The 13156-nt window shown below is 41.8% G+C and overlaps 1 protein-coding gene across 6 annotated transcripts in view; it reads right to left on the bottom strand.

The window, feature by feature from the left end:
• SCEL (sciellin) overlaps window positions 1–13156 on the bottom strand; it is a 75033-nt gene that overhangs the window by 45716 nt on the left and 16161 nt on the right. For 5 of the 6 annotated variants that reach the window (XM_089511146.1, XM_089511151.1, XM_089511150.1 and 2 more), the window contains 2 exons: window positions 1297–1364; window positions 45–162 (listed from right to left, as the gene is read on the bottom strand). In XM_089511146.1, coding sequence (XP_089367272.1) covers window positions 45–162; window positions 1297–1339 — 161 coding nt within the window. In that variant the 5' untranslated portion in view covers window positions 1340–1364. The remainder of the gene's footprint in view (window positions 1–44; window positions 163–1296; window positions 1365–13156) is intronic. The other variant, XM_089511148.1, reaches the window with a different exon arrangement.

The following is a 13156-nucleotide window of genomic DNA, read 5'->3' as shown; positions in this document are numbered from 1 at the left end:
CCCCCCAAAAAAAAAAAAAAAACCCAAATGAATCCTTTCCTTACTTTTCTTCCTCAGGTCTCTTCTTTATCCAGCTGTTATCTTGCAACAGGGTCCTTCGCTTGTTAACCTCATTGATGACTTGTTGCCTACTCTTCATTGCAAGGGAAGCATTCTTGACATCTATTTATACAGAGACAAGGAATGAAAAAATTGAATAGCAAAATGTTCAGCTCACTGGAGCTAGGTGGGGAATTTTCCTGTTGCTGAAGCATTAAAGCTACCCACTCCCTCCTAAACAAATTTTCACCCACAGTGTTCATCTTCCTATGTTTAAGGTACACTCCAATTACTGTGCTTTTGGTTTCTCCTGTTTCTTTGTCTGTTAATATATGAAATTACTTCCTAATAAACAAAACTGATGTGAGTCACCTCAGATACCTCTAACTGAGAAAGACAGATAGCATATAAGGGATTTTGAATAAGCTTACTAAATAAACATACTAATGAATGAATAAGTGACTATTTTGACATTTCTAAGGGATAATCTTTGAATCAAGACATCTGTTCATATTCTTCACCTACATTCATTGCATTTAAACCAGTGATTCCTAGCCTTTTGGACTTCCAAATGTTTTGGACAACTCCCTGAAGCTGTAGCCAACGTAGACCTGAAACACACAGGCCAAAAGTATTGGCTTCAGGCTGATCTGGGGGCTGATCTGGTACAGGTGATGAATGCCCCCGGATTGGGCCAAAGCTGCACTGTGGCCACCTAAGGTAGCCCAGGCCGGCAGCAAAAGGAGAGCTAAAAAATTGTTCCTTGTTGGCGGCCCATTTGGGACTCCTGCTGCAGCCAGCCTCAGGATCACAGCATCTGGTCGCCGTGATCTTGTGCCAAATAGGGAGCGACCAGGGCTGGAGAGGCCAGAGGCTGCTCCAAGCTGCTGGTCTGCTTGACCCCAAAGTTAATTATTAGGAATTCTGGGAGTTGAAGTCCAAAACAGTCTGGTGCCCAATTGTTTTCTTAATATACTCTACTGGCTTAATCAATAAAGATTAATCAGTGCATAGCTGAATGTGAAATGTTGTTTACAAAAAGAAAGAAAGAAAGAAAGAAAGAAAGAGGAAGGAAGGAAGGAAGGAAGGAAGGAAGGAAGGAAGGAAGGACGGACAAAAGGTAAAGGAAGAATATCAGTAACAAAGACTGCAAGACACATCAGTCAGTTCTTGTGTTTCAGATTTTATAAGTGTACTGTATTTCCCCCATCCCTTAACTAACTCAACAGATGCAATACAAAAAGAGCATAACTTTACCATTTTTGTTAGAGGATGGTTTTCCTACAGTAAGTGTTGTCATTTTGCTCTGTGTCCCTTCCTATGCACTGAAAGAAAGTAAAAGTTAAGTGTTAGTTTGCAGAGGTAAACCTTGATCTTGCAAAATATGGAATGAAGGGCTAGAAAAATGCATTTATTTTTCATTCTGTATGTACATGTTACAATATAAAGCTAATATGGGGGACCTATGGTTCTCCATGTATCGTTGGGGCATTTTAAAATCAGCAGGATGACAGAGGATTAATTGGGACTGTTCCTGCAAAATTGGGAGAATTGGAAGGTATGGACCACATGTTTCACATCTCTGATAATAATGGGAAGAAAATATAAAGAATAGAGAAGGAGTCCTTATGGATCGGACTAAAGGTTCACTAAGCCCAACTGACCCTATTCTTCTTATTATTATTATTAATTGGGACAGGGGGACTTAGTGAACCGTTGGTCTGATGTCACTGGTAAGTTATATCCCAGTTCCCACAGTGGCCTTACTAGTGGATTTGATAGGCAAGCAGGCAGGAGACTCCTTTTCCATCTACATATACATCACATGTGTATGACCTGACCAAAGAAGCAGTAACTTACCAATGACATTCTACTGAATTATAAACCATTAAGCCTTTGGTCTATTATTATTATTATTATTATTATTATTATTATTATTATTTCTCACTTTACTTATTTATATCCCGTGTGTGTGTGTGTGCAGGCAGGCAAGCAGACAGGAGACTCCTTTTCCATCAACATACACATCACATGCTGTTAAGAAAGATGTAAAGACTGGCTCACTAACACCTACTAATCTTTTTGACTCTTTTGAGAGAAAGGACATCAGTTGCCATCCTCCCAGTAGCTTTGGCCATCTTTCGAAGCGCCATTCTCTATTTGTTCTGGAAGTGATAGCCTTCAACTAGTCAGGGGAGATCAGTTGCCACTTAATTCCTGACCAAAGCAGTAACTTACCAATGACATTTTACCGAATCATAAACTATTAAGCCTCCCAGCGCAAGCCTCTCCATATGAAAAGAAATAAGGAGGGCAGCTAGCATAATGAATAAGCATAGATTATTTCAACCACAGTCAAACTTGCTGGGCATATGTATATTTTGGACCACACAGAGACCAGATTTCTAGTTACAGATTATAAACTGATGCATTATGTAAGCGCTGGTCATGGAAAGAGAATGGTGTCAAGACTGAGTCTTTAACAGATTACTAGAATACTCCAGCAAGATTACATCCAGTGTCAAGTACTAATGTAATTTTCCAATCCTCTAGTTTTGTACTAAAGGACCAAATGAAAAGCAGAGAAAATGTCCTTGTAACCTACTGTGAATATACAGCAACACTTTTTTGTGTATCAATAACTATGTTTGTTTTTCTGTGTTTCGCCAGATGTGTTCTGCATTGTAAGGAACTGTCAATGCTACGTACTGTGAAGAAATCAAAGTAACTTTCAAGAAAACTAGTGTTGGGCCAGGAGTTAAAGGAGCACTAGTAAGTCAACCAGAAGGCTCCCTGCCACTAAGAACAGGGATCAATTTCCAGAGGATTCAAGAAAGATAAACAGGCATAGGAGAGAGATCCTGACATCAGTTCCAACATATGATATTTGCCATTTTCCTAAGAAAGGAGAAAGCTTTGCCCTTCTTGCAACATGGCATTTGAACACCAGGCCAGAACAGCTTGATTCACCTTGCTAAAAGTACGAGGGCACACTGACCTGTGGGGGAACAATAAATCTACAATTTCCAGAGCCAATTTAAGATATCTTGTAATCTGAAACGAAGAACAAGAAGAAATGTCTCTCTCCCCACGCTTCCCACTAAATGTTCAGATACTGGCCAGGTTGCCACTTGAATACTGACAATATCACTGGACTTTCATCACACCAGAAGGTAATGAGCCAATTTAGGGAAATAATAAGAAAGGCCATAGCTCTCTCTCTCCTCCAACAGAAAGAGAATGACCAGGAGGCTCCAAAGACACAGCCAAGAGACTGCTGCTGCTACCCTACCCAGCCTCTGACATCTAACATGTCAGCTTCACTGTGCCTAGGGGCCAACCCTGCTCATTTGTCATGAACACCCAGAACAGTGGGAACACAGAAGTTGTCAACTGCCTAACAGCCTTTTTCACCACCAGTGGGGTGGCATATATCTTGGTAGATTACAGCTTTGATCAGCCTTAGTAGATTACAAGTTCAATAGGGGTAGGGTTGCCATAAGTGAGGACCTCCAAACCGGGACAAATGTAGGACAAATGCAGGACAACATTTTCAAATGTAGGACACATTTTAAAAAAATGGAGGACATGCAAAAAAATTGAGGCTTTTTTAGAAATGTTCATATAAATCCATGTTTCTTAGGCATGATCAAAATGGAGGACATTTTGACATTATTCGTAGACAGATCACGGAAATCTACTTCCCTTTCTGGCCACCCCCCTCTCCCCATTCCAAACAGCACATTTGAGCATTGAACATGGCTTTATTTTAACATTGCCTCTTGCATATTTCAGAGGCTTATTCCACAACCAAACCCTTTGGTCAAGGGACTTTGGTTTTTCTTCATTTTGGCTTGTTTTGTCTGTATTCCTCCCCACTAAATAAAGGAGACATGAAATGGAGTTAATGGGTACAAGTTGTTCAACAAAAAAGTCTTGTGAGACCATGTTAAGAACTGCATTAAGCACACTTAGGCTGCTGCCACACTGCTTTCACTCTCATCACTCCATCCTATGGAATCCTGGGATTTGTAGTTTGTTGTGGTGCCAAGGCTGGGCTTTGAAATCTCAGGCATAAGAGAGGCAAAAGGCTTGGGCTGCATCTACACTGGAGAAATAATCTGGTTTGAGACCACATTAACTGTCTTGGCTGAATGCTATGGAATTCTGGGAATGGTGGTTTGTTCCAGCACCACAGCAGAATGGCAGTTAACCCCTGGAAAGCTCTCTGACCAAGGTGACCAATGCCCTCACCCCAAAATGTAGGGCACCCAAGCAAAAATATGTAGGACATGGCCAAAAATAAAAGCTAAAAACACCCATGTACTTATAAATCCATGCTTCTTAGCCATGATCCAAATGGAGGACACTTTGAAATTTGACAGAAGAGGACATGTCCTGGAAAAGGAGGAGGATGCCTGGTCCCCTTGTCTCTGGTCCAAAATACACTGCAGAAATAAAACATAGCTGGACTGAAATGCCCAGAGTTCCTCACCAAAGCTGCATCCACACTGAGGAAATAATCCAGTTTGAGAGTGACTTAACTGTCCTGGGTTAGTGCTGGGGAATGCTGGGAACTGTCGTACATTGTGGCCCCAGAGCTATCTCTGACAGGGAGTCCCATAACCCTCCAAACTTAGTTGAACTGCAGTGCCCAGAATGCCTCCCCAGGTGCATCCACACTGAGGAAATGGTCCAGTTTGAGACTGCTCAGTGCTGGGGAATCCTGGGAATTGTAGTCTATTGTGGCCTCAGAGCCATCACTGACAGAGAAGTCTCAATGTCTCCCAAACACTCGCATTCCCAGGATTCCCTAGCACTGAGTTAAAGCAGTCTCAAAGTGGGTTATTATTCCTGCAGTGTGTGAGAGAGATATAAAAGCTAGGGACTGGATTCATTTGGAGGATCTCTGTGTCCAAAACACACTGCTTGGACTGCCAGGGCTCAGTGCTATGGAATCCTGGGAATTGTAGTTTATTGTGGCACCAGAGCTCTCTGACAGAGAAGGCCAAATGCCTCACAGACCCCAGAATTCCAGAGCATTGAGCTTTGGCAGTTAAAGGGGTCTCAAAGTGCAGAGGGGGGGGGGGGGAGAAAAGCCAGGGAGTGTGAATGAGCTCTGAGAGGAGGAGAAGGAGGAGGAGGAGGAGGGAGGGAGCCAAGGGAAGTGGCCAGGACCACCAGAGGAGCCCCTGCTTTTCCTCATCATCGCAGCCTTCTCACTGCTGGCAAGAGGCTCTGCCCCCAGCCAGGCAACGCCTCCATTCAGTCTCCTTTTGTCAAAAGAGCTCTGGTGCCACAAGAAACTACAATTCCCAGAATCCCATAGCACTGAGCCATGGATGTTTTGGGGGGGGGGGGTCAAACTATTTCTGCAGCCTTTGCTACCCCAAAGCCTTCTATTATTTACCAGCAACTTGCAAGGCAAAATCTCTTCCTTCCAAGCCCTTGAAAACCAACCCAAGGGGAGGGGGGCTGATTGCTTCTTTCCCATTGGTCAGCTTCGGGAGAAATTTGCATATTACAAGGAAAGGTGTTTAGGGCCTCAAAAACGACCCTGTGATAAAGAATTACAACAATACTGAGCGGTAGACATTTAAAAGATGAGGAGGCATTTAGACTCCCAGGGAAACAGGAACAATTGATGGCCTTTTTTTCTTTGCTCACTGTAACCTGAAAGTAATGCCTCTTGCAGGGTATATATACCAAGTGGGCTGCCAATAGCTCTGAGTGGCAGATGTCTTGAAGACCTGCTCTCTAGGCTTAAGTCAGGCAGGGAGGCGGGGAGGGTGGCACATCAGCCATGGGGAGGAAGGGGTGGAGCTGCCTCCAGGGCCTTGCTGGGGGGGGGAGGTCCTGGGGGAGGGGCCAAGCCGGGGTGGGACTGTGTGGCCCCACCCCAAACCGGGAAAGTCCCGCCCCCAGGCGGGATATGGCAAGCCTAAATAGGGGGGAAAAACCATGTATGACTGAGAGTGGGGTGGGGGGAATCAGACCCATATTCCAACATTTCACAGATGAATACTGGTACGTGTGTGGCCAAATAGCATCAGATTGTGGTCAAGATGGCAAAAATTATTAATGAGGGAGGAAACATATGCTGGGACAGGCTGCAGCAGTTGGCTTTTGCTTGAGCCCACTAGGAAGAGGATTACAGTGGACCCTTGTTATATGCTGGGGTTTGGTTCCAAGATCCCCTGTGGATAACAAAATCCGTGGATGCTCACGTCCCATTAAATATAATGACATAGCAAAATGGTGTCCCTTATAAAAAAAATGGAAAATCAAGGTTTGATATTTGAAATTTATACCTCTTTTTTTAAAAAAAAATCTAACTGTGGATGCTTGAATCAGTGTATAAAAAATTGTATACAAGAAGGGCTGACTATATTCAGGACTGTCTTTTCTAATTCAGCACAGCTGGAGGGCATTAGATTGGATCCAGAAAGATTCAGTTTTCTATGTCATTTTGAAAAACACCTCTATTTAAAAATTAAGAATTTGGCTTCCTAATAATGAAAATCTGACAATACCCCTTCGGTGCAACAGGCTGCCAACACCCTTTTGGTGTAATCTCTGATTATCTCCTGGTACAAAGCTGATAATTGCCATACAAGCAGGATATACAACTTGTATGCTTTGGTTCCCACTCAAAAATGGCCCAAAGCTACAGTGAAATCTCTAAGAAGTTATGAAATGTCTACTGGGAAGTCTGCTAACATGGAGTATTTCTTAGGAACTCATAAAAACTATTTAAAACTAACACGTAAGAGAATTTAGCTACTGATTTTTGTTGTCTCAGTAACTATTGTCATTTCAAAAATGAGGGAATAGCAAAATATGCTTAATGGCATTAAAAACAAGAAAAACATTGCAGGGTCATCCTTATTGTTGCCTGCTTTTGAATTAGAGGCAAACGTGTTGTTGTTTTTAAAGGTTGATAAGCATCCAGTCTTAATAATGCTTTGTTTATGAAATGCTACTACAGGTGTGATTGGTCTGCCAATATTCTTCACAATGCCTGCTAAAGTTTCCATGCTTGGAATATATTGAAATTCTTACTATTGTTGTTGTGTTGTTATTGTTGCATGCCTTCAAATAATTTCTGACTTATGACAGCCCGAAGGAAAACCTATTGTGTGGTTTTCTTTGCAAGCTTTGCTGAGAAGGGTTTTTGCCTTTGTCTTCTTCTGTGGCTGAGAGAGTGTAAATGTCCAAAGCAGGGGTAGGCAAGCTTTTTGAGCCGGGGGCCGGGTTGGTGTCCTCCAGACAACGGGGGGGAGCCAAAAAATAAATAATTAAATAATTAAATAATGTAGGACAACATTTTCAAATGTAGGACACATTTATAAACATGGAGGACATGTGAAAAAATTTTGATGCTTTTTAAAAAATGTTAATATAAATGCATGTTTCTTAGGCATGATCAAAATGGAGGACATTTGGGCATTATTCCTAGACAGATGGCAGAAATCTACTTCCCTTTCTGGCCAACCCCCCTCCCCCCATTCCAAACAGCACATTTGGGCATTGAACATGGCTTTACTTAAGATGGCCTCTTGCATATTTCAGAGGCTTATTGCATAACCAAACTCTTTGGGTTTCACACTGAACATGGGTTCACATGGCTATGCATACTAAACATGTCAAGGTGGTCTCATAAGTGATTTGCCCTCGTGTTCAACTGTACTTCTCAGAAGTGTGTACTTGGTCAAGGGACTGTGGTTTTTCTTCACTGCGCATGAGTTTGTAAAAATCACAACAACTTACATTGGCCGTGCCTCTGAAGCTGGCTCATATCACCATCACCATCACCATCATCATTGTTAAAACAAAGCAGACCTGTAAAAATGGAATGGAAATCCTCCTCCTCCTCCTCCTGCTCCTGTTCTTCTTCTTCTTCCTCCTCCTCCTCCTGCTCCTTCCTCCCTCCTCCTCCTCCCCGCACGCTTCCGCGAGAGGCCAATGGCCCTGCGCACTTCCTCGAGAGGCCAATGGCCCAGCGTGCTTGTGCGACAGCGGGCAAGGCGGCGGCAATCGGCGGCAGGACCGAGCTGGGGCTGGTCCCAATGGCTCGGCGGGCCGCATGTGGCCTCCAGGCCAAAGGTTGCCAACCCCTGGTCCAAAGTAATCCAGTGAGCTTCTATAGTCAAGCAGGGATTTGAACCCTGATCTACCACAGTCTTACTGCAACACCAATCCACTGCACCACACTAGCTCTCACATCTTTATTAAACACCTGTAAATTAATCTTTCATTATCTAAGTACAGAGGTACATTATTGAAAACTTTTGAAAATCTACCCAAAGCTACTTAAAGTAAGTGAAGAGACAACAGCAATACTCATAAGCCACAGTTTCCTCAAAGGCATGACCTGCTCTGTGAAAGCCACTCTTTGCAGCAACTTAAACATTTTGCCCTTAGTTTTGTCTATACAGTTGTCCCTCCATATGCGCTAGGGTTAGGGGAACAAGACCCCCATGAATATGGAAAAACCGCAAATAGCAAAAACCTGAAAGGACACCTCTCTAGGAATCTCTAGGTCCTCCAGTGCAACTCTGTGGTCAATGTCCAACAGACACTGACCATAGAATTGCACTGGAGTAGCTACAAATGGTCTTTCAGTGCAACTTTCAGTTAAAGTTGACCACAGAGTTGCACTGGAGGACCTAGACAGTCCTAGAGAGATCATATTAATGAAATCCGTGAATAATCAAATCTGCAAATATCAAAGCCACAAATATGGAGGGATGACTGTATTCCAAACCTTTATAGTATTCCAGACAACTGGGGTGGGACATTCTGTGAACTAAACTTCAGCTTTCCAGCTAGTATGGAAGCCATTTGGTGTATCCCCCCGGCCAAGATCCTATTTGGTTTTGGCAGAGGAAAAAACTTCACAGGTGGTATTAAACAAGGTCAACTGAGAGTCACCTACATCTTAAATAAATTCCAGTACTGTTCAGTCCCTGATGCCAAGGCATTATTGTAAAGTGGGAGGATGGGAAAGGAAATCATATTGGCTTTTTTGACAGGCTGTTTCCCCTAAGCCACTTTCTCCCACAGTACTATGACCAGGCAGTAAATAACAAGGTAGTATTCAAGAGAGCTAGCTTCTGCTGGGGGTTGTGTTCCAGGTGGCACCCTCATCTTCTGATGGTAGTGTACAAGTGCAACAAGTAGCTGTGGCTGCCTGCTTGCCTGCTCCTGGCACCACCAACACTATTGCCACTGCCATTTCTACAGGAAAGTCTTGGATTCCTCCCCGTGTAAGTGGTGAGAACACACAAGCACCCAGAGAAAATTTTCAGAGCAGTTCAACTCAACAGCAGGAGAATCATTCAGCCCTCCCAATGCTGTTGGACTGCAAATCCACAGGACACAGAGGAGTCAATTCAAAGTACAGGAGAAGAGATCCCACCTAAACATTAGGAAGAACTTCCTGATGTAAGAGCTGTTTGACAATGGAATACGCTGCTTCAGACTGTGCTGGTCTCCTTCTTTGGAGGTTTTTAAGCAGATGCCAAATGGCCATCTATCAGAGTGCTTTCATTGTGTATTCTTGCACATGGCAGGAGGTTGGACTGGATGGCCTTTCATGGTCTCTTCCAACTCAGTGATTCTATAATTCTATGATACCCAGCACTCCTTGCCATTGGCCATGTTGGCTAGGATTGCTATGACTTGTGGTTCAACGGCTTCTGAAAGGATGAATTATTCCCACTCTTGCCATTTGGGATACTAGCCCATGTTTCCTAATGAGAGGAAGATATTACTATTATTACTATCATTATCATCATCATCATCATCATCATCCCCAAAACTGAGACTCTGGGCAGCTCACAACATTTAAAAAAACCAGTACAATTAAAAGCATACAAAAATTGTACCATAATATAGAATTAAATTATTACAATATTAAAACAAGTTACATGTTAAAAGAAGAAAATACAATTAAAAAGATAGAAATGATAGAAATACAACACCCAGACCATTCTTTAAAAACCTTCTGTTTTAAATTCCTGTCTGAACAGGTAGGTCTTAGCCTGCCAGAGGAAAGATAACAATGAAGGGGCCATTCTGGCCTCCCCGGGAAGAGAGTTCCAGAGTCCAGGGGCAGCCATGGAAAAGGCCCTCTCTCGTGTTGCCTCCAACCATGGTTGTGATGGGGAAGGGATGGAGAGACGGGCCTCTCCAAGGGTCACAGAACCCGGGCCGGTATATACAGAGAGATATCGTCTACCAAATAGCCGGGACCTGAGCCATGTATACATTTCCTACCTTCACACCACTCTTGGAATCAGAGTGGCTTATACTGCAAGCATATCAACTACAAACTTTTTGGATTGTGTATTAATACTTCAAACACTGAAGTTCATTTGGACTCTCATGATTTGAGGAAAAGATCTACAAGTTAGCATGCCCATTTGATTTTAAAAAAATTGAGGGGCAAATGACACCCCTTTTTGTTTGCATTCAGTTAAATGAGAATTTTTAAATGTTTTAAATGAGATTTTTATAATGAGAAGTAAAACAAATGAGTTCAAAATAAAGACCATTTGTTGATTATTCACATTCATTATGTTTATTAAATGCATAGCCCAGTGCTGTTTTGCTTCCTGTCTGTGAATAGAAAGCCCTATGTTTGTAGCCCACCAGGCCTATGTATATCCCACTAGCTTAGAAACCTGTTCAGGCATTACCCTGTTCTGACACACAAAGAAGGAAATACTAGCACCACTTTTTCTATCATCACTTTTGTCATGCAGAAAGTGACAAGTCTGTAGAGAAGAAGTTCATATGGAGAGTCTCCATGTGACTCAGAATCCTGATTTTCTAGCATCCTTGCTTGCACGTAGAGTCTCCACATGAAAAGGAACATCTCTTCAGCTTTGCTGTTTTCCGTTTGCATAAAGTACCATGTCTGAGTACAGCATGAAAGTAAAGCAATGGGGAGCGGAGGCAGGTCTAGAATCACCCCTTCAAATCTGGCCAGTTACAGCTGAACATATCTAACAACTCATGGTGGCAGAATTTTAGACCAAAAGATACTTGCAGGTTTTTAGAGTCTTCCATTTGTATTGCAATATGAATAGTATTCCCAAAGTTTTCTGTGGAGTGCTGATATTTTCTTCTCCAAGCGGCACCCCAATTGCTTTCCTGCCACAGGTTCCAGATGTCTTTCAGAAGTTAAACATGTGCCTAGAGGCTGGTGCATAAACTGGAGTAAAAATAGTAGGCGTGGAAACAATTAAGCAACTCTTCTCTTCCTGATCTTCTCTTTTCAAAGCTGCTTTGGCCTTCAGGGCTTCTTTACACACATTTGCATATAATTGCCCCAGAGTAAAATGTATAAACCTCTAGATGGGAGAAGCCCAAAAGGTAACTCTGCCATGTTGATAAAGCACTGTATGAGCTCCCTGAGCTGGATAGAGAAGATGGGAATTGTAGTCTTATATGTGATGATGGCCTCCGTATGGGAAAGGCTGTTCTATACTATAAATTTTTACAGAGAGGAATGAATCTCTCTCTTACGTGAGTACATGTTGCATACACTCTACATGTGTAGGATTAAAGGTTTTCAGTCCATAGTTTGAAATTGATTATTTTTATTTTTATTGTTTTACTCATTTATTCATTTATATTAATTAATTAATATAAACTAATTAATTATTGTAAATATTATTGTTGTCATTGTTGTTGTGTGCCTTCAAGTCACTTCTGATTTACTACAACCCTATCATGGTATTTTCTTGGCAAGAATTGTTCAGAAGAGGTTTGCCATTGCCTTTCCCTGAGGCTGAGAGCACATGACTTGCCCAAAGTCACCCAGTGGGTTTCATGGCCAAGATAGGAATCGAACCCTGTCTCCAGTGTTATAGTCCAACACTCAAACCACTATGCCACACTGGCTCATAAATATAATTAATACAAAGCTATTTTCCCGGCATGATTTTATTGCCTCTCTTAAAAAAAATTAATATCTGAGATTTTTAAAATTAGAAAATCACATTAAAATATTCTTAACAAGGGGGCATGGGGACATGCACACACACTATAAGTACATTTGCAAGGGTGCAGAAATCATAGATTTCTGGGAGCATAAACAATTTAATATTCCTATACAGCCCTTCTGAGACTTTTATGCAGACTGTGTGAAAATCAAAATGGCAGCCAGATGAACATGCAAATGCCTGTACACGGGATTTGATTTGGCCATAATATGAGTTAGACACACATTTCACTTATCAACCCTTATCAACTCATTTGAAATGTAGTGCTCGGGCAGAGTACTATAGATGCCATGGATAGCCAACATAACAAATAAATGGGTCCAAGAGTACATCAAGCCTGAACTCTCCCTAAACGCCAAAACGTTTAAATGAGGCTCATTAGAAAATATGGTAATGATGGGGAAAGGTGAAGGCAGTAGGAGAAAAGGAAGGTCGAACTACAGATGCATTGAGTCAGTCAAAGAAGCCACGATCCTGAGTTTACAAGACATAAGCAGAACGGTTGAAGACAAAGGCTCAAAGGTTGTTGTTTTTTCATTCCTAGGATTGCCATAAGTCAAGGCCAACTTAATAGCAAATAACAACAGCAACAAAGACACAGATTCATCTTATCAATATCACTTATTTATCAAATAATTGGCTCCACTTTTTCTTCCATCTTAGCAGCATTAATTCTAAATCTCTACTTCATCATCATTATTTCTGAAAATAACACTGAAGTCCTCTGATTCATTTTATTCCAAATGGAGAACCCTCTGAACAGTACATCAAAAGACCCTATTTTTCTGAACACATCTGACCTTAAATGCACCACATTCTAGCTCTTCAGACATATTTAGGGCTAATTAGAGAAGGAAAGAACATTGATAAGTTTTCTTTATTCTGGATAAAAAAGATTGTCTTGTCACATTAATAACATGCTATCAAGGAAATGATCAAACTGCCCTGTGATTCTTTTATGATCCTTCGTGACTTCTTTTCACACACACACCCCGCAAAAAAACCCACCCAAAACTATTCTAAAATCTTGCTTTGTGCAGAACATTTATTGCACAGAAAATGGTGCATACAAAGCCCATTGTATATTATGCAAAATATATTTG

The sequence above is a fragment of the Sceloporus occidentalis genome, unplaced genomic scaffold (assembly GCF_023333645.1).
Source record: "Sceloporus occidentalis isolate IW3139 unplaced genomic scaffold, rSceOcc1.0.p SCAF_2, whole genome shotgun sequence".
In the NCBI taxonomy this organism is placed as follows: domain Eukaryota; kingdom Metazoa; phylum Chordata; class Lepidosauria; order Squamata; family Phrynosomatidae; genus Sceloporus; species Sceloporus occidentalis.
This window is presented reverse-complemented; position numbering and strand designations above follow the sequence as displayed.